The sequence below is a fragment of the Euleptes europaea genome, chromosome 7 (assembly GCF_029931775.1).
Source record: "Euleptes europaea isolate rEulEur1 chromosome 7, rEulEur1.hap1, whole genome shotgun sequence".
Lineage (NCBI taxonomy): Eukaryota > Metazoa > Chordata > Lepidosauria > Squamata > Sphaerodactylidae > Euleptes > Euleptes europaea.
Genome location: NC_079318.1, coordinates 20,880,347 through 20,907,971, shown reverse-complemented (window position 1 = coordinate 20,907,971; position 27,625 = coordinate 20,880,347). Strand labels below are relative to the sequence as shown.

The 27,625-nt window shown below is 42.7% G+C and overlaps 1 protein-coding gene across 1 annotated transcript; it reads left to right on the top strand.

Annotated features, from left to right (window-relative positions):
* On the top strand, positions 1–27,605 carry LOC130481013 (protein unc-93 homolog A-like). Its single transcript, XM_056853651.1, has 8 exons — positions 1–87; positions 3,583–3,764; positions 5,493–5,722; positions 8,994–9,128; positions 10,545–10,759; positions 13,651–13,786; positions 17,571–17,702; positions 27,337–27,605. The coding sequence occupies exons 1-8, from the start codon at positions 1–3 to the stop codon at positions 27,603–27,605; spliced, it is 1,386 nt and encodes a 461-aa protein (XP_056709629.1).
* The last annotated feature ends 20 nt before the right edge of the window (positions 27,606–27,625 follow it).

The following is a 27,625-nucleotide window of genomic DNA, read 5'->3' as shown; positions in this document are numbered from 1 at the left end:
ATGGAAAAGTATCTGAAGAATATTCTTGTTCTCTCATTTGGATTCTTGCTTCTGTTTACTGCTTATTTAGGGCTCCAGAACCTACAGGTGAGAGGACTTAATTATGGTACTTCTTCTCCTAGGATGATGAGAGTTCATACAGGAAAGATATCTTCAGTGAGCAGTAGCTTTGCAAGATAAGCTAGAAAAAACTAAAAATGAATTGAATATAGCCCAAGAAACTCATAAGTCTAGATACACCAGGTGGAAAAACAGAAATGCCATGTTACCTGAAAACTTTGGAAGACCAGCCAACTCAGCCTTTGTGCCTGGTAGAAAGAGTGTGGGCTCCCCCTCCACCATAAAGAATATTTGAGTGATTGTGGGAGAAAACACCTTTCTCAGAACAAAGAGGTCCCTAAGGCACTGAGTCCCATAGTTCCATTTCCCATGCTAGGTGGTAGAGATGCAAAGAAAGGAGTGGGCCTTTCTTTCCCCAATGTCCAAGATGTTTTGCTTCCAGAGCAGGATAGCCCTCTCCCAACAACTGCAGGAGCATTGCATTTCCATTGCATATAGGTGTTCCTATGAACAGACTGGTTCTGCTTAATTCCTGTTTTAACTAAGGTCAGATTCTTCCATGAGGGCAGAAAGGTGGTGTATACATTTTGTAAAATAAAATCAGTCGGTAAATGAAGGTGCTTTCTTGCCCTTCACTCCAAGGGCGAAAACGTATGGTCGCTTTAGCCTCCTTTATTCCCTGTTTCAGTCAGGATTCAGCCAGGATCGAACGCATGCGTTTCGTCAAACGTGCGTTCGATAGGGCTGTCGATTCGGTTTGTCCCAAACCGAAAAACAGCCGGATTTTCTACTTCGGATAGAACCGAAGTCAAAAAAGGCAGGAAAACGATGAGCCAAACCCAGCGAGTTCAGGCAGATGCCGAATAAATTCAGGCAAATTCGGCGCTCCCGAAGGAGCATTCTCCTGTGGCCAATTGGTGGCCAAGCTGGGTCTTCTTCTGGCCAATCAGTCGTGGGTGAGCGCATGAGCCCAGCTGCTGCGCAGCCTGGGGAGAGAAAGAAAGAGCATCTGTGTGTGTGTGTGTGTGTGTGTGTTTGTGTGAGAGAGAGAGATCCCCATAGAGGGGTGTGTGCACATTCGCAGCTTTTCGCAGCTCTAGGGGGACATTTTTGGAGGTAGACGTCCCAAACTTTCAGGGTAGCTTGAGGGGACCCTTCCTGCAAGAACCCCCATGTTTTGTAAAGATTGGGTCAGAGGGTCTCGAGATATGGGGCCTGGAAGGGGCGCCCCCATTCCCCCAAAGTAATGAAGCCGTTTAAAGCATAGTGGCGGCATTCTGTGGCTCCATGGGGGCATTTTTGGAGGTAGAGGTCCCAAACATTTAGGGTAGCTTTAGGGGACCCTTCTTGCAAGAACCCCCAAGATTTGTAAAGATTGGGTCAGGGGCTCCAGAGTTATGGGGCCCGGAAGGGGGCGCCCCCATTCCCCCAAAGGAATAATGCCATTAAAAGCACATTGGCGGCATTTCGCGGCTCGGGGGGGGGCATTTTTGGAGATAGAGGTCCCAACCTTTCAGAGTAGCTTTAAGAGACCCTTATTGCAAGAACCCCCAAGTTTTGTAAAGATTGGATCAGGGGGTCCAGAGTTATGGGGCCTGGAAGGGGGCGCCCCCGTTTCCCCAAAGGAATAATGCCATTTAAAGCACATTGGGGGCATTCCGCAGCTCTGGGGAGGGCATTTTTGGAGGTAGAGGTCCCAAACCTTTAGGATAGGTTGAGGGGACCCTTGTTGCAAGAACCCCCAAGTTTTGTAAAGATTGGGTCAGAGGGTCCCGAGATATGGGGTCCCCCCTTTTCCCCATTGGGAAAAATGTGCATCTCTAGAGATCCTTAATGTGCATCTCTAGTGAGCAGCAAATCCAAGGCAAAACCTTCTGTGCAGAAATGGCCAGAGTGTCTGTATTCCTTCCATTGCTGCTGCTCCTGTGCTGATCGTTAGAGATCCTGAGCTGACCTGCTGCTGCTTGCTGGAATCAGTATGGATTACTCCTCCAGTTCTGACCCCTGCTTCTGCTGGAAGAGAAGACATCCACAGCTTGATCCATTTTGGGGCTTTTACCTATAACTTTTTTGCTGTTGGGGGGGAAGCAGATTCTGTGTGTGTGTGTGAGAGAGAGAGGGGGGGAGCCAAAGTGGAGTGGGCTTGATTGCCTCTGTGTGGGACTGTGCTTTCTGCTGTTTTCATTGGTTGCCAACTTCGTCTGGAATTAACTGGGTCAGTGAGTCTCTCTGGCTGGCTGCTATTGTTTCCAATGGGCTGTGCAGCCACTTCTGCTGAAGGGGTCGTTTGCATAAGGGGGGAGTGTCCCTCCACCATGAGATAAAGGAGCAGGGCAGAAAATGCTAACTCAGGGGCTTTTTTTGCACGGTCTGTTTTGCTGCTCTATAACTTTTTTCCTGTGTGTGTGTGTGGGGGGGGGAAAGCAGATTCTGTGTGTGTGTGTGTGAGGGGGAAGCCAAAGTGGGGTGGGCTTGATTGCCTCTGTGTGGGACTGTGCTTTCTGCTGTTTTCATTGGTTGCCAACTTTGTCTGGAGTTAACTGGGTCAATGAGTCTCGCTGGCTGCTATTGTTTCCAATGGGCTGTGCAGCCGCTTCTATTGGAGGGGTCGTTTGCACAAGGGGGGGCTTTTTTGCACGGTCTGTTTTGCTGCTCACTCAAAACTGTTTTTGCAAAATGTGACTTTTACAATGCATTTGCATGGTCTCCCAGTCCCAAGTTACCTGCTCCTTTGTTCCTATTTGCTGAGTTAATAGCATATGCAATGCATAGCTAGCGTGCCTCTGCCTTGGAGTTTGCAAATTGCAACTGCACACTCCAAAGGTCGTGTACTGCTTTGGTTTGCAAACTCCAAAAGGTCTATTCATTCCAATGGGCGGAGGGGGGCACCCCCTTCCAAGCCCCATAACTCCGGACCCCCTGACCCAATCTTTACAAAACTTGGGAGTTCTTGCAAGAAGGGCCCCCTCAAGCTACCCTGAATGTTTGGGACCTCTACCTCCAAAAATGCCCCCCCAGAGCCGCAGAAACCCGTGAATGTGCTTTAAATGGCATTATTCCTTTGGGGGAATGGGGGCGCCCCCTTCTGGGCCCCATAACTCTGGACCTCTGATTCAATCTTTACAAAACTTGGGGGTTCTTGCAAGAAGGGTCCCCTCAAGCTACCCTGAAAGTTTAGGACCTCTGCCCCCCAAAATGCCCCCCAGAGCCGCAGAAAGCCGCTAATGTGTTTTAAATGACTTTATTCGGCCGAATTTATTCCCGAACTCCGAATCTCATGCCAAATTGCACGGATCCAAATCGGGGGAGTTTAGACTTCGGCATTTCCTGAATTAAAACGGGCCAAATTTTGCCGAATATGAATTTTACCGAATTTTTTTTCCAACAGCCCTAGCGTTTGATCCTGGCTGAATCCTGGCTGAAACAGTGAATAAAGGAGGCTAAAGTGACCATGCGTTTTCACCCCAAGTCTCCACCTGTTTGCTGTAAATATTTGCATCTGTTGCATTTTTGTCTCTACAGAGCAGTCTCCACTCTGAAAATGGCCTGGGCGTTGCTTCTCTGAGCGTTATCTATGGAGCTCTTATCCTGTCTGCCATGTTTCTTCCACCAATGATCATTAAGAAATTTGGATGCAAGTGGACCATTGTAGGCTCCATGTGCTGCTATATTACGTTCTCCTTGGGCAACTTCTATGCCAGCTGGTATTACTGATTCCTATGAAATATGTAGTTTTTGTTGGGAAGGGGGTACTTGAAAATACTGTCAATCTAATCAATAGGCTTTCACCATCTGAGGGGGTGTGGCTCAATGGTAGAGCATCTGCTTTGCATGCAGAAGGTCTCAGGTTCAATCCCCAGCATCACCAGTTAAAAGGATCAAGTGATAGGTCATGTGAAAGACCTCTGTCTGAGACCCTAGACAGCCACTGGCAGTATGAGTAGACAATACTGACATGGATGGGCCAATGGTCTGATTCAGTATAAGGCAGCTTCATAGATGCTCATTAGGGTTGCCAACTGGCCAGGAAAAAAAAATGTCCTGTCCCTTTAACAGAGACTTAATAAGTAGAAATGGGCCATTAAAGCTTTTCATGTCATGGAACTGGAATTGGCTGCAGATGAAACTGATCAAACCAATATAAAAGGACAACTAGCTGGGTTAGGTTAAAAGTTAGCTAACCTGATGCTCATGCAAATTCCAAGGTGAAAATATTTAATAAACAGAAGGTCCTTAATATTGTCGAAGGCTTTCACGGTCAGAGTTCATTGGTTCTTGTAGATTATCCGGGCTGTGTAACCGTGGTCTTGGTATTTTCTTTCCTGACGTTTCGCCAGCAGCTGTGGCAGGCATCTTCAGAGGAGTAACACTGAAGGACAGTGTCTCTCACAGTGTCCAGAGACACTGTCCTTCAGTGTTACTCCTCTGAAGATGCCTGCCACAGCTGCTGGCGAAACATCAGGAAAGAAAATACCAAGACCACGGTTACACAGCCCGGATAACCTACAAGAACCAACTTAGGTTAGCTTTAGATAACTTTGCTCAGACTGAGCAGCATATTAGAATTAAGAGGCCAAGTCAGGCAGCAAGATGATAGCTCAGATAATCCCTTTCTGGCTCATATTAAATGTGTTTTTTCACTTCCCTAAATTCATTTCAAAGCAGACTTTTAAAACAACCCACAATAGTAAATGGAAAGAACATAATCATATCTTTTATGATCGAAGACAATTCACTGCCAATTAGGTAGGACAAAGAGGGCTGGCAAAGGAAACAAACAGTAGATTTCAAAGGGGCGACCACATTAGCCTGTTGCAGCAAAAATAAACAGGGGGTCCTGTGGCAATGCAGAGACTGTATTCTGGCACTGTATTCCGGCATAAACCATTGTATTCTGGCATAAATATTCATGGATGAGAGCCTGCTATGAGTGGATCCCCATAATGCAGTTATGTTACATAGGAGATTTGAGTAAAGTCTATCAGAAAGCAGAACCGGTGCAAGGAAGTCACGCTTTAGAGAATAGCTCAAGAAGGAGTAGGGTTGCCAGGTCCCTCTTTGCCACCAGTGGGAGGTTTTTGGGGCAGAGCCTGAGGAGGGTGGGATTTGGGGAGGGGAGGGACTTCAATGCCACAGAGTCCAATTGCCATTTAACAACATTTTACAACATTGTTCTCTATTTTATCATCTCAACAGCAGGTAGGTTAGGTTAACAGGCAGGCAGGCAGGCCCATGGTCACTCATCGAACTCTCATGGCAGATTAGGGACCCTCAGCCTCCTAGATCTACCCTAACCACTATACTATGTTGGCTTTCATATTGTTTATATGTCTCAGTATTCACAATGTAATACTTTAATAAACTGTCTTTGTCTTGTCTTTCAAGGCAAGTTAGTGCTTAAAAGAGATAACTAAATAATGTGTTTTTGGCAGGTATACACTGATCCCAACATCTATGATCTTGGGTCTGGCAGGTGCACCTCTCTGGTCTGCTAAATGCACATATCTCACCATTGCTGGTAACTCATATGCCCAGAAAGCAGGAAAAATTGGAAAAGATGTTATCAACCTGTATTTTGGGATCTTCTTTCTGATATTCCAATCTTCTGGAGTCTGGGGAAATCTTATATCTTCTTTAGTGTTTGGCCAGTCGCCTAACAGAGGTAAATATATCTTTCTTCCCTGACATTTTCCTTTAAGACTCGGGTATGCTATAGGCTACAGCAAAGTAGATTACCCCTCCCTCCAACCCTCCCTCCCAATTACTGCCCTTGCAACCTGGGAGACAGTGTCAAGTAGAATAGTGCAGAATCAATTCCAGGGATAACAGGGAAGGCTAAAAAGAAAATGAGAAGCAGTTTATTTTAAAAATACAGGAGTATGATGTCATGATAGTACTTTTTGCTCAATCCTTAGTCAATTTTAAAGAAAATAACCATTTCTTAAAGAATGAAGCTTATCATCAAATTGTGCATTTTTAAAGGACCACATAAAAGTAGTAACATTTTGCAGCTGTCCTGTACCAAGGAGGAGCTCTCTCATTATCTAGAAGAAGCTTCCTTGTTCCTTTCATGCTTAAAGTAATGCACACAAAAGCTAAAATAAAATGCTAACCTCCTTTCCCAATCCATCAGGCAAAGGAAAGCCCCATTCCCTTTAACTACAAGAGAGTGTTGTACCACCTCCTATTTTCTTGGCTAAATACAACCACAGTTGGAAGGAGGAAGAAAGCCTAAACATATTGTTGCCTGAAAGTGGCAGGCAGGCACTCCCCCCCCCCATTAGGGTTGCCAGGTACCTCATCACCACCGGCAGGAGGTTTTTGGGGCAGAGCCTGAGGAGGGCTGGGTTTGTGGAGCAGAGAGACTTCAATGCCATAGAGCCCACTTGCCAAAGCAGCCATTTTCTCCAGGTGAACTGATCTCTATCGGCTGGAGATCAGTTGTAATAGCAGGAGATCTCCAGCTAGGACCTGGATGTTGGCAATCCTACCCCCCATCATTGCTATTTGTTTAATTGAAAGTAGCTATAAGAACTCCATGTTGCCACCATGTATACTTAAATGTGATCCCAGCTGTGGTCTGAAAGTATCTCCTGCAGCAACCTTGTAGAAGTCTACTTTGGTCAAGGTCCAATCAGTGCCTGGATGGGAGGCCTCCGTGGAACGCTACTTTTGCTACCTTGTGCACTGCATGATGGAAGACAGGTGGGATAGATCCATAAGAAGTGAGCAAAATCGTTTTGATAGTGCCTTGCGAAATAAACCATTCAATCTCAATTAATGTAATTGCTACTTATTAGTCTTGACCTGGAGATCTTTGCAAACCATGGCATTGAACTCACAGTAACAGTGGTGTGTCTGTAGGGGATGTGTGTCATACTTTACCATTTATGATGACCAAATTATACAACAACTCTAGGAAGAATTAGTTCTGAAATGATTTAGTCAAGAGATGTATGCCCTGACCTGGGTGGCTCAAGCTAGCCCAATCTTGTCATATCTCAGAAGCTAAGCAGTATCAGCCCTGGTTAGTACTTGGATACGAGACCATCAAGGAAGTCCAGGGTTACTACAAAGAGGCAGGCAATGGCAAACCACCTCTGAATATCTCTTGCCTTGAAAACCCTATAGGGTCGCCATAAATCGACTGCTACTTGACAGAGCTTTCTACCCCCACCATATTTTCCTCTGACTTGGATAGCCCAGGCTAGCCTGATCTCATCAAATTTCAGAATCTAAGCAAGGTTGGCCCTGGTCAGTATTTGGATGGGAGACCTCCAAGGAAGTCTAGGATTGCTACACAGAGGCAGGCAATGGCAAGCCACCTCTGAATATCTCTTTCCTTGAAAACCCTACGGGGTCACCATAAATCAGCTGTGACTTGATGCCAAAAAGGAGAGAGATCTGTATAATTCTGAATTTTTATTTTTAGTTGTGTCATGTTCAGCCCAGGATTATTAACTCGGGCCAGACAGAGACGGCTGTTTAAAAGTAAATCCAAGAATAATAAAAGTAGTCTCTTCAGGGGTAGATTAGGGTTATATGTCACAGCAGCCAATTAATAACCAGTGTCATACTGGTCATGCATAAAACTCAACTAGCTGACAAGACTAAAAGTTACTGCAAGGAACTAACTTAAAGACTCTAATAGCAATTCTGAAGTGATACCTTCAAGGGAACATCATGTTTGACCAGGTCCCAAAGGCAGAGTTGCACCTTGCAAAGGGGCACTGAAAATGAGCTTTCCAGCTGAGTTCACTGTTCCCTGACTCTCTTCAGGTGTTGTGTATGTGTGTAAAGTGCCGTCAAGTTGCAGCTGACTTATGGCGACTCCTTTTTGGGGTTTTCATGGCAAGAGACTAACAGAGGTGGTTTGCCAGTGCCTTCCTCTGCACAGCAACCCTGGTATGCCTTGGTGGTCTCCCATCCAAATATTAACCAGGGCTGACCCTGCTTAGCTTCTGAGATCTGACGAGATCAAGCTAGCCTGGGCCATCCAGGTCAGGGCTCCAGCCACCCCCATACTGGGGGCTACTGTTAATTAGCTCACACAATTCAGTTGTGAATCTGGTATGGGAGAGGGAGCTCAAATCTTTTATGCATGGCTGCTTCACTCGCCATCCTCCCTCCAATGACTTAGGGTCTTTGTGTTGATTATGCATGCTGCTTCCGACCATCAGAGGTCACTTTGCTCTCCCCCTGCATTTCCCCTTGTTTTGCCCGTGTTTTCAGAGACCTGTTTTATCTCGAATTTGAAAACGTGGACAAAACACGAGGAGAGGTAGGGGGAGAGCTAGGGGACCTCCGATGGTCAGAAACAACATGCATAATCAACAAAAAGACCCGAAGCCTTTGGAGGGGTGATGGTGAGTGAAACATCCATGCATAAAAGACCTTTCTCTCACCCCAGAAAGTTCCATGGATACTATCCAATGATTGGTTGAGGTCAGGAGGTTATGGTCTGCAATTTTCTATAAGTGCAGCTAGAGAGAAGATTCCTTATCCCTTTACCCTTTCCTTCCTACCGCTCTTTGCTGACAAGAAGATTTTTCATACTATGCTCTAGAAACTTTTTGCCTGAAGAAACAACTGCACTGCCACTGAACTATATGCTTTGTTTTAATATCCTTTCTTAAATTTCTTTAATAAAGCCTTCTTTTGCTTTATGGTGTGTATTACTTGGGGAGTTACTGGAACCAAATCCAGGTAACCTTGGTTACGTTATTGCACCAAGGCAGGTCCAACCTTGACCCATGGCATGGATGGTATTATTCTTTGATCTATCTGCAAGGAAATGACCCTTAGAATAGGAATACATCCGAAAACCACTACCATATGGTCTTGGTTGGTTGTCTTATATTGCCTTACTTTTGACCTGTATTGTAACTGCTAACGAGTTCTTCTTTCGCTTTGGTTTGTTAATGGATGAGCAGAAATCTCAGAAGCAGAGCTGGCATGCTGTGGTGCATTTGACTGCATGGAGAAACTAGATGGAAATGACACTGACGCTCCGAGTCCAAGCAAACCAAACGATACCTTAATCTACACTCTGCTTGGAATTTATACAGGTAGATGGTCTCAGTGTAAATAAATGAAATTTGCACTTGTTTCACTGAATAAGCTTTGATTTGCTGCATTATTCTCACAAGCTCGTAGGCTTAGCCACACTCTTGCAGTCTGTAAAAACCAAGACGGTTGTTGTCAAAACTTACACAATTTCAATTTATTTTAATTGTCTTTAAAATAACACTTTCCTATTTTACAAATTTGAAACTCTTTTTTTAGTATGGCATGATGGATAAATGTTGACAATGAATATCAAAAGGAGACATATGTAAAATATCTGACAGAGAGATTACAAGAAATGTCCACTTCTGACTGTGTCAGTTAGCTATGTAGTGTGACCAGGTATGCTGTTGGTCTTGTTGGTCTCTAAAGAGCTACTGGACTCAGATCTAGTTCTACTGCAGACCAACACAGCTACCCTCTGATATTTAACAGTACTTGATACTTGACATGTGATTTTGTTTTTTAATCTTACAGTGTTTGTTAAATATCATAATTAATCTTTGAAATAATTAATCTTTGAAATGGCATGTTTTACATTTTCCAGAATTGAAACAATTGTGACTTCTTAACTTGTCTGTCTTCTATCTGTCTTTTTATTTTTATTCCACCTGTCCTCTAAAGGAGCTCAGGGTGAAATACATCATTCTCCCTTCCCCATTTTATCTTCACAACGACCTTGTGAGTTAGGTTAGACTGAGCGTGTCGGGCAGCCTAGGGTCACCCTGCAAGTTTCACGGCAGTGTGTATCTAAAGCCTTCCAGTGTCAAAACTTGTAGTGAAAATCACATTCAAAATGCTAATATAAATTTTGAATGTAGAATTTCTCACTGGAAACTTGAGCAGTGAGAATGGAATTCAGTAACTCTTGAATATTTGTGAATGTTAGTTTCCCCTGTAAATTATACAGAGGCACCTGCCTGCACCTGAAGCTGCTCTCCATTGTTGTAATGAAGCTTAACACTACAATGCTCAAGTCTGATTTTTCTCATCACATAAATTTTGTAGAATTTATGTCACTAAATCTGAAGACAGAGGCTCAGAACACATAGTTTCATGCCCTTCCAGTGTTAACAGTTCCAAAGGTGGGGCTTTCATAATGACATCTGTGCAACCTCTGACCTGACCCGACAAGGTAAGAAGTTTTTATTATGCAAGTACACAGCTGTTTTTTTCCAACTGTCATAACACAAAGGCCACAGCTGAACAGAGGGAACATGCAGGGCAAGTGCCTTTATCTTGAAGGTTTAGGCTTGAGGCAGAGATTATATTTAAATTCCTTTGCCTCTAAGGCTCGATTTAAGTTATGGACACATGCTTATCAAGGGGTCTGATTCCACTACTGAACGTTGATAATAATAAATAATTTTTCTCTCACATTTTGACTCTCGTATTATTATTATCCTTTGAATCTGAAGGTAGCGGGGTGCTAGCTGTGTTGCTGGTCACCGTGTTTCTGGATCAGATCACAGCCAACAAAGAAGAGAGCAAAGAAGAGAAAACACCACCATCATTCTGTTCCACTTTCCTGGCAACATTCCGACATCTTAAAGATGTACGCCAGTGTCTCCTGATTCCTTTGACCTTTTACAGTGGAATTGAACAAGGATTCCTTGCTAGTGACTATACCAAGGTAGAAATGCAAGTGAAACTCCTCTTGCTCATTCCATCCTGTTCACTGTTATCTCACTTACTAGATTTATTCAGTACATTCACATATGCTCATTAGGGGCTCAGGATAGTCTCTGTTAAATCTGCCTTCCTGTTGTTGGTTTTTAAACTCTTGAATTGACTGTAGACCTCTTCCACATGCTGGGAGTACACCAGCGGATTACATTTATATATCTAATTCTGAGCATGGTTCCCTCATGCAGATAACAAAATCCACAAGCAGGGGCCACCCAAGGATTAGGGGGGTTACAACCTGAAAGGAACACTCCAGATTTACAGAAAAATCAGAAAATAAAGAAGTTAACCCCTTAAGTCCTTAACCTCTACCCAACTTCCTGTGGACCCAGTTTCCACTGAAGACAATGGGAAATCCGAAATGTACAGATATTTATGCTAAATTGAGTTGGACCTAAGTCAGCTTCCTTTCTAAGAATGTCGCTAAAAATACCAGTACTCAGCCAACATGCAGCGTCTGATATAAATATGCAAAATTTATCTAAATGTACAATACACAACAGTGCAAATGCAACAACAAAAATGTGGAAATACAAGTAAACATACAACAAACAAGAACAAAAGCCGAAGACGGTCCCAACAAGGGACAGAGAAATCCTCAAACGACGGGCTGATAAGCCTCACACAAAAAACGGGCTGACAAGCCTCACAAGATAAATTGTCCCAATAAGCAAGCAAATTGCATGTCGAGGAATAAGGAGTGGAAATTATACATGAGCGTGGCATGGAGTGCCCACACGGTGCTCGGAAACACCTTCCGGATGTATAGCGTTTTCACCAATATGCATTGGCTTCTTCAGCCTGTAATGCAAGCTGAATTATATACAATAATCTCCTGGTTTTAAAACAATGTCTTGCAACCTGTACATTTACAAAAAAAAAAATAGGTTTATGAATTTCTACATCTTTGAGCTTTTTAAATAATAAACTTTTTTAAATTTTATAAATTTCACAAATTTTATAAATTTTAAACTTATTTTGCATATAAGCTTTTCAATATTTCAAAGTAACATCAAAATTCAAGCAAGGTCACTAATCTGCAAAAAATACATGTAAGAGTATGTTCACTTGTTAACAATGAAAGAGTTGCTTATAAGAAAGTTGGCAAAGTTAACAAAGTTAATACAAAGCCCTCAGGATATGGGTTATACATTACCGGTATTGAATCTCTTTATGGTCCAATGTGGAATGGAACTGAATTCTTCATTGTAATATAATCTAGGGTTCTGTATGCTCTAAGTGGCAGTCTTGAGCCTTAGCAGGCTTTAGGATTTGCCACAGATGGGCTCTGACTTTCATCCCTGGCACAATGCCCACAGCTCAGGGAGTGGTGGACTCTGACCTGGAGAACTGGGTTTGATTCCCCACTCCTCCACATGAGTGGCAGAGGCTAATCTGATGAACTGGATTTGTTTCCCCACTCCTACGCACGAAGCCAGCTGGGTGACCTTGGGCTAGTCACAGTTCTATTAAGAGCTCTCTCAGCCCCACCTACCTCACAGGGTGTCTGTTGTGGGGAGGGGAAGGTGATTGTAAGCCACTTTGAGTCTTCTTTAAGTGGTAGCGAAAGTCGGCATATAAAAACCAACTCTTCTTCCTCTTCCTCTTCTTCCTCCCATCCTCCAGTCCCACCATCACCAGCTGTTTCCTGGTGAAAACCGCCTGCCAAGTAAAAGCCCTACTAGTCCTTGCCCGCTTTCTTTTAACATGGGGTAGGTGCCACACTGGGAAAGAGTGCTCCTGAGGTGCTCCTGAGTCACTGAGTAACTATCACTGGTTTGAAATGTAGTAGTGGATGCACAGCCAGAATTGTAACTTCTGAAAAGGAAAAGTAGGCCCCTGATTACGTGGATGATCTCCCTTTTGAGTGCTTTGAGAGCTAATTAAAATGCATTATTTAATTATGCTGCATCTCACAAAAATATGCTTCAGTTAACACAATGCAAATCAATATAATCAAATACAGAAACCATCCACAGCAGCTGAAAACAAAAACTAAATTTAAAATATCAGTTGAGCTAAAAGAGTAGTCACTACAGTCGTGCAAAAAAAAAGGTAAATTTTGGGTTCGGGTTTATTGGGCACGATTTTTTCCCCAGTAAACCTGGAAGAATAAGCTGAATACCCATACCGGTAAAGGAGTATTTCGGCTTTATTTCCAGGTTTACAAAAAAAAAATTAGGTCCATTGTAGTCTATGGGGATTTTTTTTTTTCAAAGCACCTGTGGGGGCATTTTTGGAGATAGTCACAAAATTTGCAGCATTGCTGCAAGGGACTCTCCTAAGATGGTAACCAAACATTGGTGAATTTTGGGACAGGGGGTCCAATTTTATGGGCTAGCAAAGGGGCCACCCCCCATCCCCCAGGCATTTGTGAGCCAAGCTGTCCATTGGTTTTCAGATTCAGAAGTTCAGCATTGCTGAGGACTGGCGAAAAGAGCCAATTGGCAGGCTGGCACCTCAAAGTCTGGGACCTCCCTTTGTATCTGGGACGCATATCATGATGTTCATGCAAATTAGCTTCCAAAATGAGAGAAATGGCTTAAATGGTGATGCTAAAAAAAGTAAATGATCACTGCTCCTGTTCAATACCACACTTCCCAGGTCTTCATCTGCTTTTCCATCAGACAAGCATCTATGACAAATATTCTTAGTTCCACCACTGCACAGCAGCCACACATCAAATCCAGAGGCTCTCTGGCAACATACAGAACTGTGCTTTATTGGTCACAATCTACTTCCTTTGAATATTCACTCATCAGTATATCTTTAGCCTCAAACAAGAGAATCAAAGTTACTGTCATGAATATTAATACTATTTCTTTCTCTTCTCTCTAGTCTTATGTGACCTGTGCCCTCGGGATAAATTTTGTTGGCTATGTGATGATCTGCTTCTCAGCCACAAATTCACTCTGCTCGATTCTCTTTGGGAAGATTTCCCAGTTCACAGGCAGAAAAGCCTTATTTGCATTGGGTATGTAAAGGCTAACTAAGGAACAAGTTTTCCTTTGATCTGACAAATATAATATGCTCATCATTTTGAGTATCACTGGCCAATGTTTTGACAAACAACTAGCAAAAGAAGATCAGTTGAAAGTCAAACTACTTGCTACTTTGGAGCTGGAAACAATCATGGATATTCAGAATATTGGAAAAGGTCTGTTGATACACTTATTTCAAACAGAGCCTCAGAGGTCCAAATATAATGGGAATAATGGTTGTTCACAACTTGGAAATATTACTAACTCCAAAGTCTTGTTTGTGTGGCCCGATAAGAAGAAGTAGTTTTGGTTTTTATATGCCGACTATCTCTGCCACTTAAGGGAGACTTAAACCGGCTTACAATCACCTTCCCTTCCCCTCCCCACAACAGAAACCCTGTGAGGTAGGTGAGGCTGAGAGAGCTGTGACTTGCTCAAGGTCACCCATCTATCTTCGAGTGTAGGAGCGGGGAAACAAATCCAGTTCACCAGATTAGCCTCCATTGCTCATGTGGAGGAGTGAGGAATCAAACCCAGTTCTCCAGATCAGACTCCACTGCTCCAAACCACGTCTCTTAACCACTATACCATGCTGGCTCTGGAGAAGTTGTACATCCTGGAGAAGTTGTACATCATGTTAATTCTGGATTCTCACCTCAAATCCTTGATTTTCTTTCAGTCCCAAGAGAGATCCACTCCAGTTATCTTGGGGAGAACAAGCCTCTCCCTCTCCCCATCTATCCATTGGCATCTCCTGGAGAGACCCAAAGGGGATCACAGTGCTTCTGAAACTAGGAAGCAATATGCCACATATTTACCTGCCCACCTTGGGAGTGGTGTCTGACTATACAACAGTTTATATAGCCAACTAGGAACCAATCTCTTGTGAGACTATATCTTTTGGTGAGATTTAACCTTATTCCCTTACTTGGCCTCCACAATTTCATAATTAAGCCTCTAGAGCTCCAGAATTCAACAGCTGGCTTTTAATACTCAGCAGCTCAATTGTGACAATAAACACAAGGAAAGAAACATTGAGTGTGTGTTTTGGGGAGAGAGATTCCTCTCACTTTTAACATGTTGTAACCTTTGATTAAGCTCTCAACTGTAAACATATCTGAAGCTGAAATAAATTGCAGGGTTTTCATTTCTCGATGAGTTTTTTCACTATACTAAACTACTCTTACTCAGCCACAAATCCTTCCGTTGCATCCTTATAGTGGAAGGTTCAGCAAAGGCTGCTAATGGGTCTCTGCACTTGCTAAGCTGCTGATCCAACCAACTTCATGGAGGGAGGCAAGGGAGACAGCCTGTGGGGAAGCGCTTGTCAGATCATATCTATTGAGTTTGTTTCTAATGCTCTACTGGACTTGGTTTTCTTTGAACCTCCTGAGCTTCACATCTAATATGATTTAGAAGAAATGTTCTCTGCTAGATGTTCTAAAGAAAATTCAGTCTTGCTGAAATCAGTTAAGGTTTTGCTATCTTCTTCAGTCTTTTTATGATCATGTACAGATTACTGTAACTCACTGTACGTAGGGCTGCCCTTGAGACTGATCCGGAAATTCCAGCTGGTACAAAATGCTGCAGCAAAGGTCCTTACTGGGACCCCACTGAGGGCTCACATTCAGCCAGTGCTACATCAGCTGCACTGGCTCCAGGTGGAGTAGCGGATCAGGTTCAAGGTGCTGGTTTTAACCTTTAAAGCCTTAAATGTAGGGTTGCCAGCTCCAGGTACTAGCTGAAGATCTCCTGTTTAACAGCTGATCTCCAGCCGATAGAGATCAGTTCGCCTGGAGAAAATGGCCACTTTGGCAATTGGACTCTATGGTGTTGAAGCCCCTCCCCTCTCCAAGCCCCACCCTCCTCAGGCTCCGCCCCAAAAACCTCCCACCGGTGGTGAAGAGGGACCTGGCAACCCTACTTAAATGGCCTGGGACCTTCATACCTGCGGGATGGCCTCTCCTGGTATGCCCCCCAGAGAGCACTACAACCTGCGAATAGTAATTTACTGGTGTTTCCCAGCCCGAAGAGTGTCCATCCATCCTCAGCTGGGGCCAGGGTTTTTCCGGCCCTGGCTCCAGCCTGGTGTAATTCTTTTTCCAATGACACCAGGGTACTGCAGGACCTCAGGGAATTCCACAGGCCAGGGCCTGTAAAACAGAGATATTCTACCAGGTCTATACTTGAGAGCAGATATGGTTTTCATTAGAGTTGGCCTCCCTACCCCACTTTTTTATACTGATAATGAATACTTAGGGGATATTGACTGGTTTTCCAGGTACGCAATGCTCTATGCCTTATGTTGTGTACCAGTGCTTTAGTTATAAATTGGTTAGTCAAAACTGTTTAAACTATTTAAATTTATAAATTATATGTATTGTGGTTTTATGTAATGCTGTTAGCCGCCCTGAGCCCAGCCTTTTGTCTGGGGATTGGGGAGGGATACAAATCATAAATAAATGTCAGGTCTAAGCATAACAATGAGATGTACTCGTTGTGGTTCTGCTACTGTTTATTAGTCTATAACAGCCTAATGAGACAATTCTGAAATAAATAGATTTTTATAGCTGCAAATACAGCCCATCAGGTTAGACTGATGGGTCTATTAATCAGGTTTTGGACTGAGGGAAAACACAAGCCAGGCTCATACCTGAAGACCAGGTTCTGCCATTGGTCTTATTTCCTCATGACTTCCATTTATTTTAAGTAATATAGAAATATGGGCAAAAATCTGTGGTGCATTTTAAGGTAAAGGTACTTTTGCAGTTATATTTAGACTTTACTCTGCCTACGAGATTGTTCTACTATAAAAAGCAGTACCGGTAATGTATTTATTTTATTTATTTATTAGATTTTTTTTAGTCGTTGCTCACCCAAAGGTCTTCTTATGGCAGCTTACAACATTAAAATAGTATAAGTCAGTTAAAACAACATAAAAGCAGCTAACAAATATAAAATATTAACATTAAAATACTACACTATTAAAATATGTAGCTTGCCCCATCCCTCTAATAAAACAGCCCAAACTTGTGGGTTACACTCCAAAGGACAATCTAAGCAATTCGGCCTTGCATGCCCTGTGGAAACTAAACAAGTCCGGCAGGGCACGGGTGTCATCTGAGGGTGTATTCAACAGTGTAGGGGCTACAACTTTGAAGGCCCTTCTCCTGGTGACAACTAACCAAGCCATCCTAGGACCAGGCACCTGCAAGAGGCCCCCTAGAGGATGACCAAAGGAAGCATACTGGGGGGGGGGGGGGTTATAACAGAAGAGACAATCCTGTAGGTATGAGGGTCTCAGACGGTTGAGGGCTTTAATGGTTAACACCAACACCTTGACTTGGATCTGGAATTTAACATGTACTGCAGCAGAAAAATGCCAAGGAAATAACTTTCATCTCATGGATGGAATGGGTCTGTATGAAACAGTTTCTATAGTATGAAAAAAAATCATGGAGAAGTCTATCTGTGGCTATACGCTATAACAGGTTGATGAACTTTCCACGGACAGAGGCTGCATTTCAGAATACCAACAACTGGGAACAAACAAACGGAGATGATCTTATTCATAGTTGGGCTGGTCTTGGGATGGGTAGTACCATGCTCCAAGGAGCCTTTCTCCAGCCTCCCAGTGCTCTGTGGGTCACTACTGAAAGCAGAACAATAATCTATATGGACTTTAGTATGATTTAACAATACTGTTCTTCTGCTGTAAAATGGCCACCTTTATAAATAACCTTTATTGTTTCCTCTCAATCTTTCTTACCCCAACAGCGACAATTATCAATTTTGCCTGTATAATAACACTACTGCTCTGGAAACCTCGCCCAGAGCATCTTGCTGTATTCTTCATAATGCCTGCACTCTGGGGTCTTTGTGATGCTGTCTGGCAGACACAAACCAATGGTAAGCCCTTATCAAGAGATTCAGCCTCACTGGAAGGGGAGAGCCCATCTAGTAATTATGTAAGTCTGTTTAGAATATACCCAGGAAGTCTGAACTTCAAACTTCAAAGTACAAAGTCCTTGTGGAGGGAAGGGGTTAAGTCATAGCTTTGTAACTGGTTCAGACTGAATACAATAGTGAATAGTACTACAAATTTTAACACCTGCAGATTCTTTGGAAAACTTTAGGCTTTTGTATATCCTCCATCATGAATTGTACAACATATAACCCTGTTCTACCAAGCCTAAAATGCCCTTTTGACTTGTTATTATGATTTAGCAGTTTCTGCCAAATCTTGGGGCAAAGGCTGTATTTATATATCAATATATCATTCTCTCTCTCTCTCTCTCTCTCCTCTCTCCCCCCCCCCCCCATTTTTAACCCTTCTGGTGAGCAAAGTGACAAGTGAAGACTTCCTGCTTTAGGAAGTCGTCAATCTAATTCAAATTTATTGTGATGTCCAAAAGTGAGTATGTTCCCAAGAACAAGGATTCTAAACTATGGTTAAGCCTGGTTTAGAACCCCAATTATTGGGAAATAAATAAATCCTAGTTTGTTAAGTTGCCTGAATATGGACAGCAGAAAAGACTGTAGTCCATTCGAAGACTTCCCAAAATAAGAAAAATTCAGCATGCAAGAGGAGAAAAGAAAGACAGCACAAACCCAAAGGTCTGAGGCTTGTTCACTCTGAGAACGATTTGTTCATGACATTTGAATAGAGCCTTGCAGTGCAATCCTAAACAGAGTTCCAACCTTTTAAGTCCATGGTAGTGTAAACTGGGGAAAAAAATACTTCCAAAGACAAGTAAAGTAACAGCGCATTCCTGAGAAGCACTGGCAGGACTTACCAAACCCCTTAGGAGGTGGACGAAGGCCTCCGCCGGTGCAGAGGCCCACAATGCTGGTGCCCGAAGGTGCACGCCGGCCCCAGCGCCAGCATGCAGGCCCAGACACCCATCTCCAGCCACCGCCATGGCAGCGCTGGGCCCAGATGCCACTGCACCCTCCTGCCAGCCTCCAGCCACAGGCACAGGCCACGGCGGCGAGCCGGGAGGCATTCCGGCACCCCAGGAGGCGTTCCGGGGGTGTTTCGGGACAGGCTTGGGGGTGGGGATGACGTTAGTCGGTCTCCTGAGCTGTTTCGGCTCAGGCACGCCCCCTTTTTTGTTGTTGAGATACGCCAGCTTTTTTGGGCGTATCTCCCATGCAACCCTATGAGGGTTGCACGTTTTTTTGGTGCTGGGTAGAGGTTTCAGCAGTGCCGAAACCTCCTTAGGAGGCAACGCCCTTGGGTTGCCTCCTAAGCCCGGCGCAGGCATTCCTCTCAGGAATGCACTGTAAGCTTTATAGTCCTTTTTTAGTGTTCTATTTTGTTTCTGTTTTCAAATCAAGGCTTTAAGGAAATAAATAGCCCATAAGGGACGAATGCTAGTGGCTCTTTATTCCTACTTAATACAGAGTCAGAAGAATTAATGAGGAGCTTTAGCTTACTATGTATTAATACCAGTGCCACCAATGCCAAAGTTGTTTCTTTAGTAATAATCAAAATCATTATGGGCGAAAATGCATGGTCGCTTTATCCTCCTTTAATCCCTGTTTCAGCCAGGATTCAGCCTGGATCGAACGCATGCGTTTCGCCTAATGTGCATTCGATCCTGGCTAAAACAGGGATTAAAGGAGGACAAAGCAACCGTGCGTTTTTGCCCTATGACCACTTATATTGGAGAGATCCCCTTATTACTGGTGCTGTCCAAAGCACCTTTGAGTCCCAACACAACAACAGAACTGTCACAAGTAATGTTTGTTTGTTTGCTTATTCTGCTTCATTATTCTGCTTCATTTATAGTCCACCTTTCTCTCTGAGACTCACGTCCAATTGCAGTGCAGTAAGGGTAATATAGGCCATTTACGCACAGGAGGTTTTGCACTTTCCCCCATCCAAATTCTCACAACTCAACAATAAGCCCCCAGGCAGAGTTTTGAGAAGTCGGATGGGGAAAATGTTCACCTAGAGAGTGGCAAAGCCAAGGAAAAACCTCCCGTGCGTAAATAGTGATAGATACCACCAACAAAATTCGAGAACATTGCACTAAAAACACAGTATAATACAGACAATAAAACAAAAATAGCAATCATGCTGATATTAAGAAGAGCGTATACTCTTGGCATTCAAAAATATAAATTGTGAATAACCAAACAAGCTCTTAGATGCAAAATGTGAAGATCTTATAAGTCCCCTGATTTATTATGAGTTGTGTTCATGATCAATGAAGTAAAATACCTCCAGCATTATTCCCTTAATACTGAGTGGTAGTTTTCAGTGTGTGTATCATCTACATCTGAAGGATTCAAGCCCAGATTGTGTTTTAAAAAATCAGAGGAAAAACCTGATCATTAGGAACTAATTAGGACGTTCATTATTCAAGCTGCAGCAATAAATAAACAAACAGATAACAAGCACATACTCATAATATTGCATAACAAAAATTAAAAGATGGAATTATTCTTAAAAACTGGATATGTTTCTGGCATATAAAAATGCTATGCTAACTTGCTGTGCAGAATAAATATGTCATTGCTTCATCTAGCCATGTGAAAAAAGTAGCTTGCCCATAGCAACCATAGAGGTTGCCCCATTAATAAGGATGACTGTCCATACCTGCTGTTTCACTCCCTAGGAAGACAACAGTAATCGTCATCAGGTCTCACAAAACAACCAAAGTATTAAACATCGAAAGAAATATTCCTTGGGTGTTAGTGACTAAAATGGGCACCAGGCAAGCACAGAACTCAAAATCCACCAGTTTGAGAATCGCAGTTTCCATCCATCTTTGAAGAGCATGAGCAATTCTGAATCCAGAAGGAGCAGTAAATAATTTTTCCAGTATTGTTGGTGGGCGGGGGGCGGGGAGGAAGAAGGGAGAAGAGAATAGCAGTCCCAAACACTGCTCTTCAAAAACAGGTCAAATTATACAAAAATAATATATTCAGATAAATCAATATATGTGCTCAATTTGTATTGTTTGGTACATATAAATCACAGAATTCAGTTCTTCAGCATTATTGTTATTTATAAAACTCTTAATGACACAGAAATTTTGTGGGGGGGGGGGTTTAGGAGTATATCCAGCAATCCTGATTATAATCTGTCAAAATTCAACACTTGTAGTAAACATGTTTGTAGTCTGGGAAATGCAAGGCAGAGTTTACATTTCCTTTGTGTTTCCTCTCTTTTCAAAATGTCATATCCCCAAATCTGTGCTGGCCAATGGCAGTAACAATAAATGTAATGTACTATCCCCAAATCTCTAGGGTCCCATCAAAAAGCCCTCCCAATGTGTGTAATGGGGTTGCGATGATGAGTTGAAAGTGGAAATGCTGAGCACAAGAATTAGGGTTGCCAACCTCCAGGTACTACCTGAAGATCTCCTGCTATTACAACTGATCTCCAGCCAATGGAGATCAGTTCACCTGGAGATAATGGTCACTTTGGCAATTGGACTCTATGGTATTGAAGTCCCTCCCCTCCCCAAACCCCGCCCTCCTCAGGCTCCACCCCCAAAACCTCCCACTGGTGGTGAAGAGAGACCTGGCAACCCCAACAAGAATGCCTATCTGGCCAATCCAGTTCCCAATGTCTTTGCTATGTATATGTTTGCACATACTATTACCCTTTGCTATCCTGCTACTCACAAAACTGAAATCAGTCAGTGAGGGGGCAGAATAACCAGCACACTGGATGTTTTCAAAAATAATTTTGCTTGGATTTGGAACATTTTCATTATTTTATGAATGACTACTGTATACGTGGGATCGTATCAGTACATTTCTAGGTGTGCATACTAATGTATTGTGATTATTTCACATCCCAGGACTGAATCTTGCCTTTAAAACAGGTTCCAGACCTAAATTCACATTAAACTCTGGTGCTTTTGGATTGTGCAAACAGTGAGGCTTGAGGAACTGGACTGAGCCATTTTGTGTGAGCAGTTCAGTCTGAGAACTAATTTCCTTAGTAAAATCTTACTGAGCACTTAATTAAAGTACCATTACACTCCAAAGAGAATTTAAGACACTGAATACTAAGCACCACTGTTCAAATAATTCTTTTAGGGATATGCAATTCAATATTGATCAAGAGCTCCTCCTAGAGGACATAGGGAGGAGTGCATAGATCATTCTGAATTTTTTTAGGCAAAATATTGTCGAAGGCTTTCACGGTCAGAGTTCATTGGTTCTTGTAGGTTATCCGGGCTGTGTAACCGTGGTCTTGGAATTTTCTTTCCTGACGTTTCGCCAGCAACTGTGGCAGGCATCTTCAGAGTAGTAACACTGAAGGACAGTGTCTCTCAGTGTCAAGGGTGTAGAAAGAGTAATATATAGTCAGAAAGGGGTTGGGTTTGAGCTGAGTATTGTCCTGCAAAAGTATTGTCCTGTAAGTATCAAGATAATGTGCTAATGAGGGTATGGTATGTTAATATGGAACCATTGTATCCTGAAGTGATCTGTTAATGTGTGTAATCCAAAACTAATCTGTATGGCTATTGTTGGATGTTGTCTTTGTCTGGAGGTGTTTCAGGGCAGGAAGCCAAGCCTTATTCATTCTTAAACTCTCCTCTTTTCTGTTAAAGTTGTGCTGATGTTTGTGAATTTCAATGGCTTCTCTGTGCAATCTGACAAAATAGTTGGTAGAATTGTCCAGTCTTTCAGTGTCTTGGAATAAGACCCTGTGTCCTGTTTGTGTCAGTCCATGTTCAGCCACTGCTGATTTCTCAGGTTGGCCAAGTCTGCAGTATCTTTCATGTTCTTTTATCCTTGTTTGTATGCTGCGTTTTGTGGTCCCGATGTAAACTTCTCCACAGCTGCAAGGTATACGATATACTCCTGCAGAGGTGAGGGGGTCTCTTTTGTCTTTTGCTGATCGTAGCATTTGTTGTATTTTCTTGGTGGGTTTAAACACTGTTTGTAGGTTATGTTTTTTCAAAAGTTTCTCCATCCTATCAGTGACTCCTTTAATAAATGGCAAGAATACCTTTCCTATGGGAGACTGTTTTTCTTGAGTTTTCTGATTTTTGTTTGGTTCAATGGCCCTTCTGATTTCATTCTTGGAGTAGCCGTTTGCTAGCAGTGCGTGATTTAGATGGTTAGTTTCTTCCTTGAGAAACTGTGGTTCACAGATCCGTCTTGCACGGTCCATTAATGTTTTGATTATTCCTCTTTTCTGTCGGGGGTGGTGGTTGGAGTTTTTGTGTAAGTAGCGATCTGTGTGAGTTGGTTTCCGGTAGACCTTGTGACCTAACTGAAGGTTTGATTTACGGATGACAAGGGTATCAAGAAATGGGAGTTTACCCTCAATTTCCTTTTCCATGGTAAACTGAATGTTTGGATGGATATTATTAAGATGGTTTAGAAAGTCCATTAATTTTTCTTCACCATGGCTCCAAATGGTAAATGTATCATCTACGAACCTGAACCAGACTGTAGGTTTGTAAGGTGCTGATTCTAATGCTGTCTTTTCAAAATATTCCATGTAAAAGTTTGCTATTACTGGACTGAGTGGACTTCCCATAGCTACTCCATCAATCTGTTCATAAAATTCTTGATCCCATAGGAAATAACTTGTTGTCAAACTTGACAACAAGTTATTTCCTATGGGATCAAGAATTTTATGAACAGATTGATGGAGTAGCTATGGGAAGTCCACTCAGTCCAGTAATAGCAAACTTTTACATGGAATATTTTGAAAAGACAGCATTAGAATCAGCACCTTACAAACCTACAGTCTGGTTCAGGTTCGTAGATGATACATTTACCATTTGGAGCCATGGTGAAGAAAAATTAATGGACTTTCTAAACCATCTTAATAATATCCATCCAAACATTCAGTTTACCATGGAAAAGGAAATTGAGGGTAAACTCCCATTTCTTGATACCCTTGTCATCCGTAAATCAAACCTTCAGTTAGGTCACAAGGTCTACCGGAAACCAACTCACACAGATCGCTACTTACACAAAAACTCCAACCACCACCCCCGACAGAAAAGAGGAATAATCAAAACATTAATGGACCGTGCAAGACGGATCTGTGAACCACAGTTTCTCAAGGAAGAAACTAACCATCTAAATCACGCACTGCTAGCAAACGGCTACTCCAAGAATGAAATCAGAAGGGCCATTGAACCAAACAAAAATCAGAAAACTCAAGAAAAACAGTCTCCCATAGGAAAGGTATTCTTGCCATTTATTAAAGGAGTCACTGATAGGATGGAGAAACTTTTGAAAAAACATAACCTACAAACAGTGTTTAAACCCACCAAGAAAATACAACAAATGCTACGATCAGCAAAAGACAAAAGAGACCCCCTCACCTCTGCAGGAGTATATCGTATACCTTGCAGCTGTGGAGAAGTTTACATCGGGACCACAAAACGCAGCATACAAACAAGGATAAAAGAACATGAAAGATACTGCAGACTTGGCCAACCTGAGAAATCAGCAGTGGCTGAACATGGACTGACACAAACAGGACACAGGGTCTTATTCCAAGACACTGAAAGACTGGACAATTCTACCAACTATTTTGTCAGATTGCACAGAGAAGCCATTGAAATTCACAAACATCAGCACAACTTTAACAGAAAAGAGGAGAGTTTAAGAATGAATAAGGCTTGGCTTCCTGCCCTGAAACACCTCCAGACAAAGACAACATCCAACAATAGCCATACAGATTAGTTTTGGATTACACACATTAACAGATCACTTCAGGATACAATGGTTCCATATTAACATACCATACCCTCATTAGCACATTATCTTGATACTTACAGGACAATACTTTTGCAGGACAATACTCAGCTCAAACCCAACCCCTTTCTGACTATATATTACTCTTTCTACACCCTTGACACTGAGAGACACTGTCCTTCAGTGTTACTACTCTGAAGATGCCTGCCACAGTTGCTGGCGAAACGTCAGGAAAGAAAATTCCAAGACCACGGTTTTTTTAGGCAAATTTGTCCAATGTTTGTACATACAGATGTATGTTGGTATTCCAAAATATGTTATATTGAATCTGTTTAATATCTTTGGGTTCTAAGTGTTGCTGCTGTGCAGACCATGTATATTTTTTTCAAACAATGTTTTTATGAACAAAAAGAAAAGAAAATACAAAACACAACATTCTTACATACCCACACATACAATATAACAATCCTTCCAAAATGTACTGCCTTTTAACAGCCTTCAACCATGTATAAATTTTGTGTTATAATCCTCACAGTTGCATAAACAGAATTATTTAACAGCATGCCATAAAATTAATCAGAAGGCAAGAAAACAATTCCATTTCCCAGCACTTCTCTTTTAAAAGGATGAACAATTTAAGAATTAGACAAGATGTCCTTTTGGCAGCCTCACCAATGTGCCATTTCTAACTATTAACATAACTGATAGTACCAAATCAAAAAGAAAGCACACAGTCTGTGCGTCAGCCAGAAAAACTAACCAGCCTTTGTATATTGATTATTGTATCTCAAAGCATACTTTAGGCCTACAGTGTACATTTTCATAGGCTAACCTGCTAGGGTTGCCAACCTCCAGGTGGTGGCTGGAGATCTCCTGCTATTACAACTGATCTCCAGCCGATATAAATCCATTCACCTAGAGAAAATGGCCACTTTGGCAATTGGACTCTATGGCATTGAAGTCCCTCCCCAAACCCGCCCTCCTCAGGCTCTGCCCCAAAAACCTCCCACCAGTGGCAAAGAGGGACCTGGCAACCCTATGACCTATATATGACTCATAAGTGTGTGTAAGCATTTCATTTCACCATATACTAAGTATTCTGCTTGCACTGGCAAGTGGGACACATGGCAGCAAAACATGTGGACAAATTTCATCCAGAAAGCTTCATATCAGAGATGATATGATCTGTGATAATCCATTCATACAAACAGATGCTGTTTGCATGATGCTGCAAATCTCCAATGATAAACATGCCTGTGAGATCCAGTTCTGGGGATCCAGACCGCTTTGCAGCCACGGGTAATCACCCTTGTTGTGCAATTCAGCTCCCTGCATTGCTTCCTAGAAGCTAGGAAGGGAAGGACAGAGATATCCAGGCTCACATAGTATTGAAGGAATAGAAGTTTCCTATCAAGAAGAGACAGACCTTCCAGGCTCTGCCCCAGTTGCCAGGAATAGCAACATATTTAGGCTGCAGCAGCACAAATCACTTGTCTGCTGTTTAAGCCATTCCACAGAAGGATAGAAGGAGGCAGCCTGAACCTGAAATGGAAATTGGCAACACTTAATATATTCATTAGGAGCCCTGTGGCGCAGAGTGGTAAAGCTGCAATAATGCAGTCCAAGCTCTGCTCACGACCTGAGTTCGATCCCGACGGAAGTTGGTTTCAGGTAGCCAGCTCAAGGTTGACTCAGCCTTCCATCCTTCCAAGGTCGGTAAAATGAGTACCCAGCTTGCTGGGTGTAAAGGGAAGATGACTGGGGAAGGCACTGGCAAATCACCCCACAAACAAACTCTGCCTAGGAAACGTTGGGATGTGACGTCACCCCATGGGTCAGGAATGACCTGGTGCTTGCACAGGGACCTTTACCTTTTTAATATATTCATTAAGAGCCCCATGGCGCAGAGTGGTAAGCTGTAGTACTGCAGCCCAAGCTCTGCTCACGACCTTAGTTCGATCCCGACGGAAGTTGGTTTCAGGTAGCTGGCTCAAAGTTGATTCAGCCTACAATCCTTCCGAGGTCGGTCAAATGAGTACCCACCTTGCTGGGGGTAAAGGGAAGACGGCTGTGGAAGGCATTGGCAAACCACCCCGTAATCACAGTCTGTCTAGTAAACGTCGGGATGTGACGTCACCCCATGGGTCAGGAATGACCTGGTGTTTGCACAGGGGACCTTTACCTTTTTAATATATTCATTAATATTTTTTAAATGGAGATCTAGTGACTCCACTTCTTATATGTTTCTCTGAAAGACAGGATGTGTGTCTGTTGTTAAGTGAGTGAAGAGAAGTCCTTAGGCAACAGTGCAAGGTTTAAATTCTTTTGAATGAAAGAGCCCTGGAGACTTACAGAAACGTTAAAAAAGAAATTTAAATGTGCAAGTCAAGCATAGCAGAAAGAAACACACCTCTATAGTACAGAATGTGACCACTCATTCTCCTTCAAGTACCATAAAACAACAGCATTAACCTCCAGACTGCTGTCAGAATTGCTAAATTCTTAGCTCAAAACTCAGCTCTTTGCCTCTGAGCTGAAATACAAAACAGTACTTTTTCTCTGCCCCTCCCGCTACCTGAAAGCTTTGAAAGGCAAGGAAAAGAGACGTCCAGCAAGTGAGATTATTTTGTTCCAAGTCCCTACTAGTTGCCTGGTGATAGGCCCATTCAGGTAACCAAGACAGCAAAACTGCAAGAGATAAATATATCAGATTACATTTAAGCATGGACATTCTAAACTACCACTTGGTCAACATGATCTTGCCAGAAAATAGTTTAATTGTATTAGTAAGTGTCAGATTTAGACCTCAAATATATTTTGCCCCCTTTTTCCTTTTTTTATTGTTTTGCAGCTCTTTATGGAGTTTTATTTCAAAAGAACCTGGATGCCGCATTTGCCAGTTATCGCCTGTGGGAATCATTGGGATTTTTCATCGCCTTTGGCTACGGCACTTTCTTACAAGTCTACATCAAACTGTGTATTGTCTTGGCTGTGCTGGTGGTGGCCATTGTCTTATATGGAGTAGTTGAGTACCTGGAATCCAAGGTTTCTGGAACGCCCAGCACTACCAGTAGGGAGCCCATCAAACTCTCACCGGATGTTCTGCAAACAAATATGTAAGGCACAATGTTGCCCCGCTA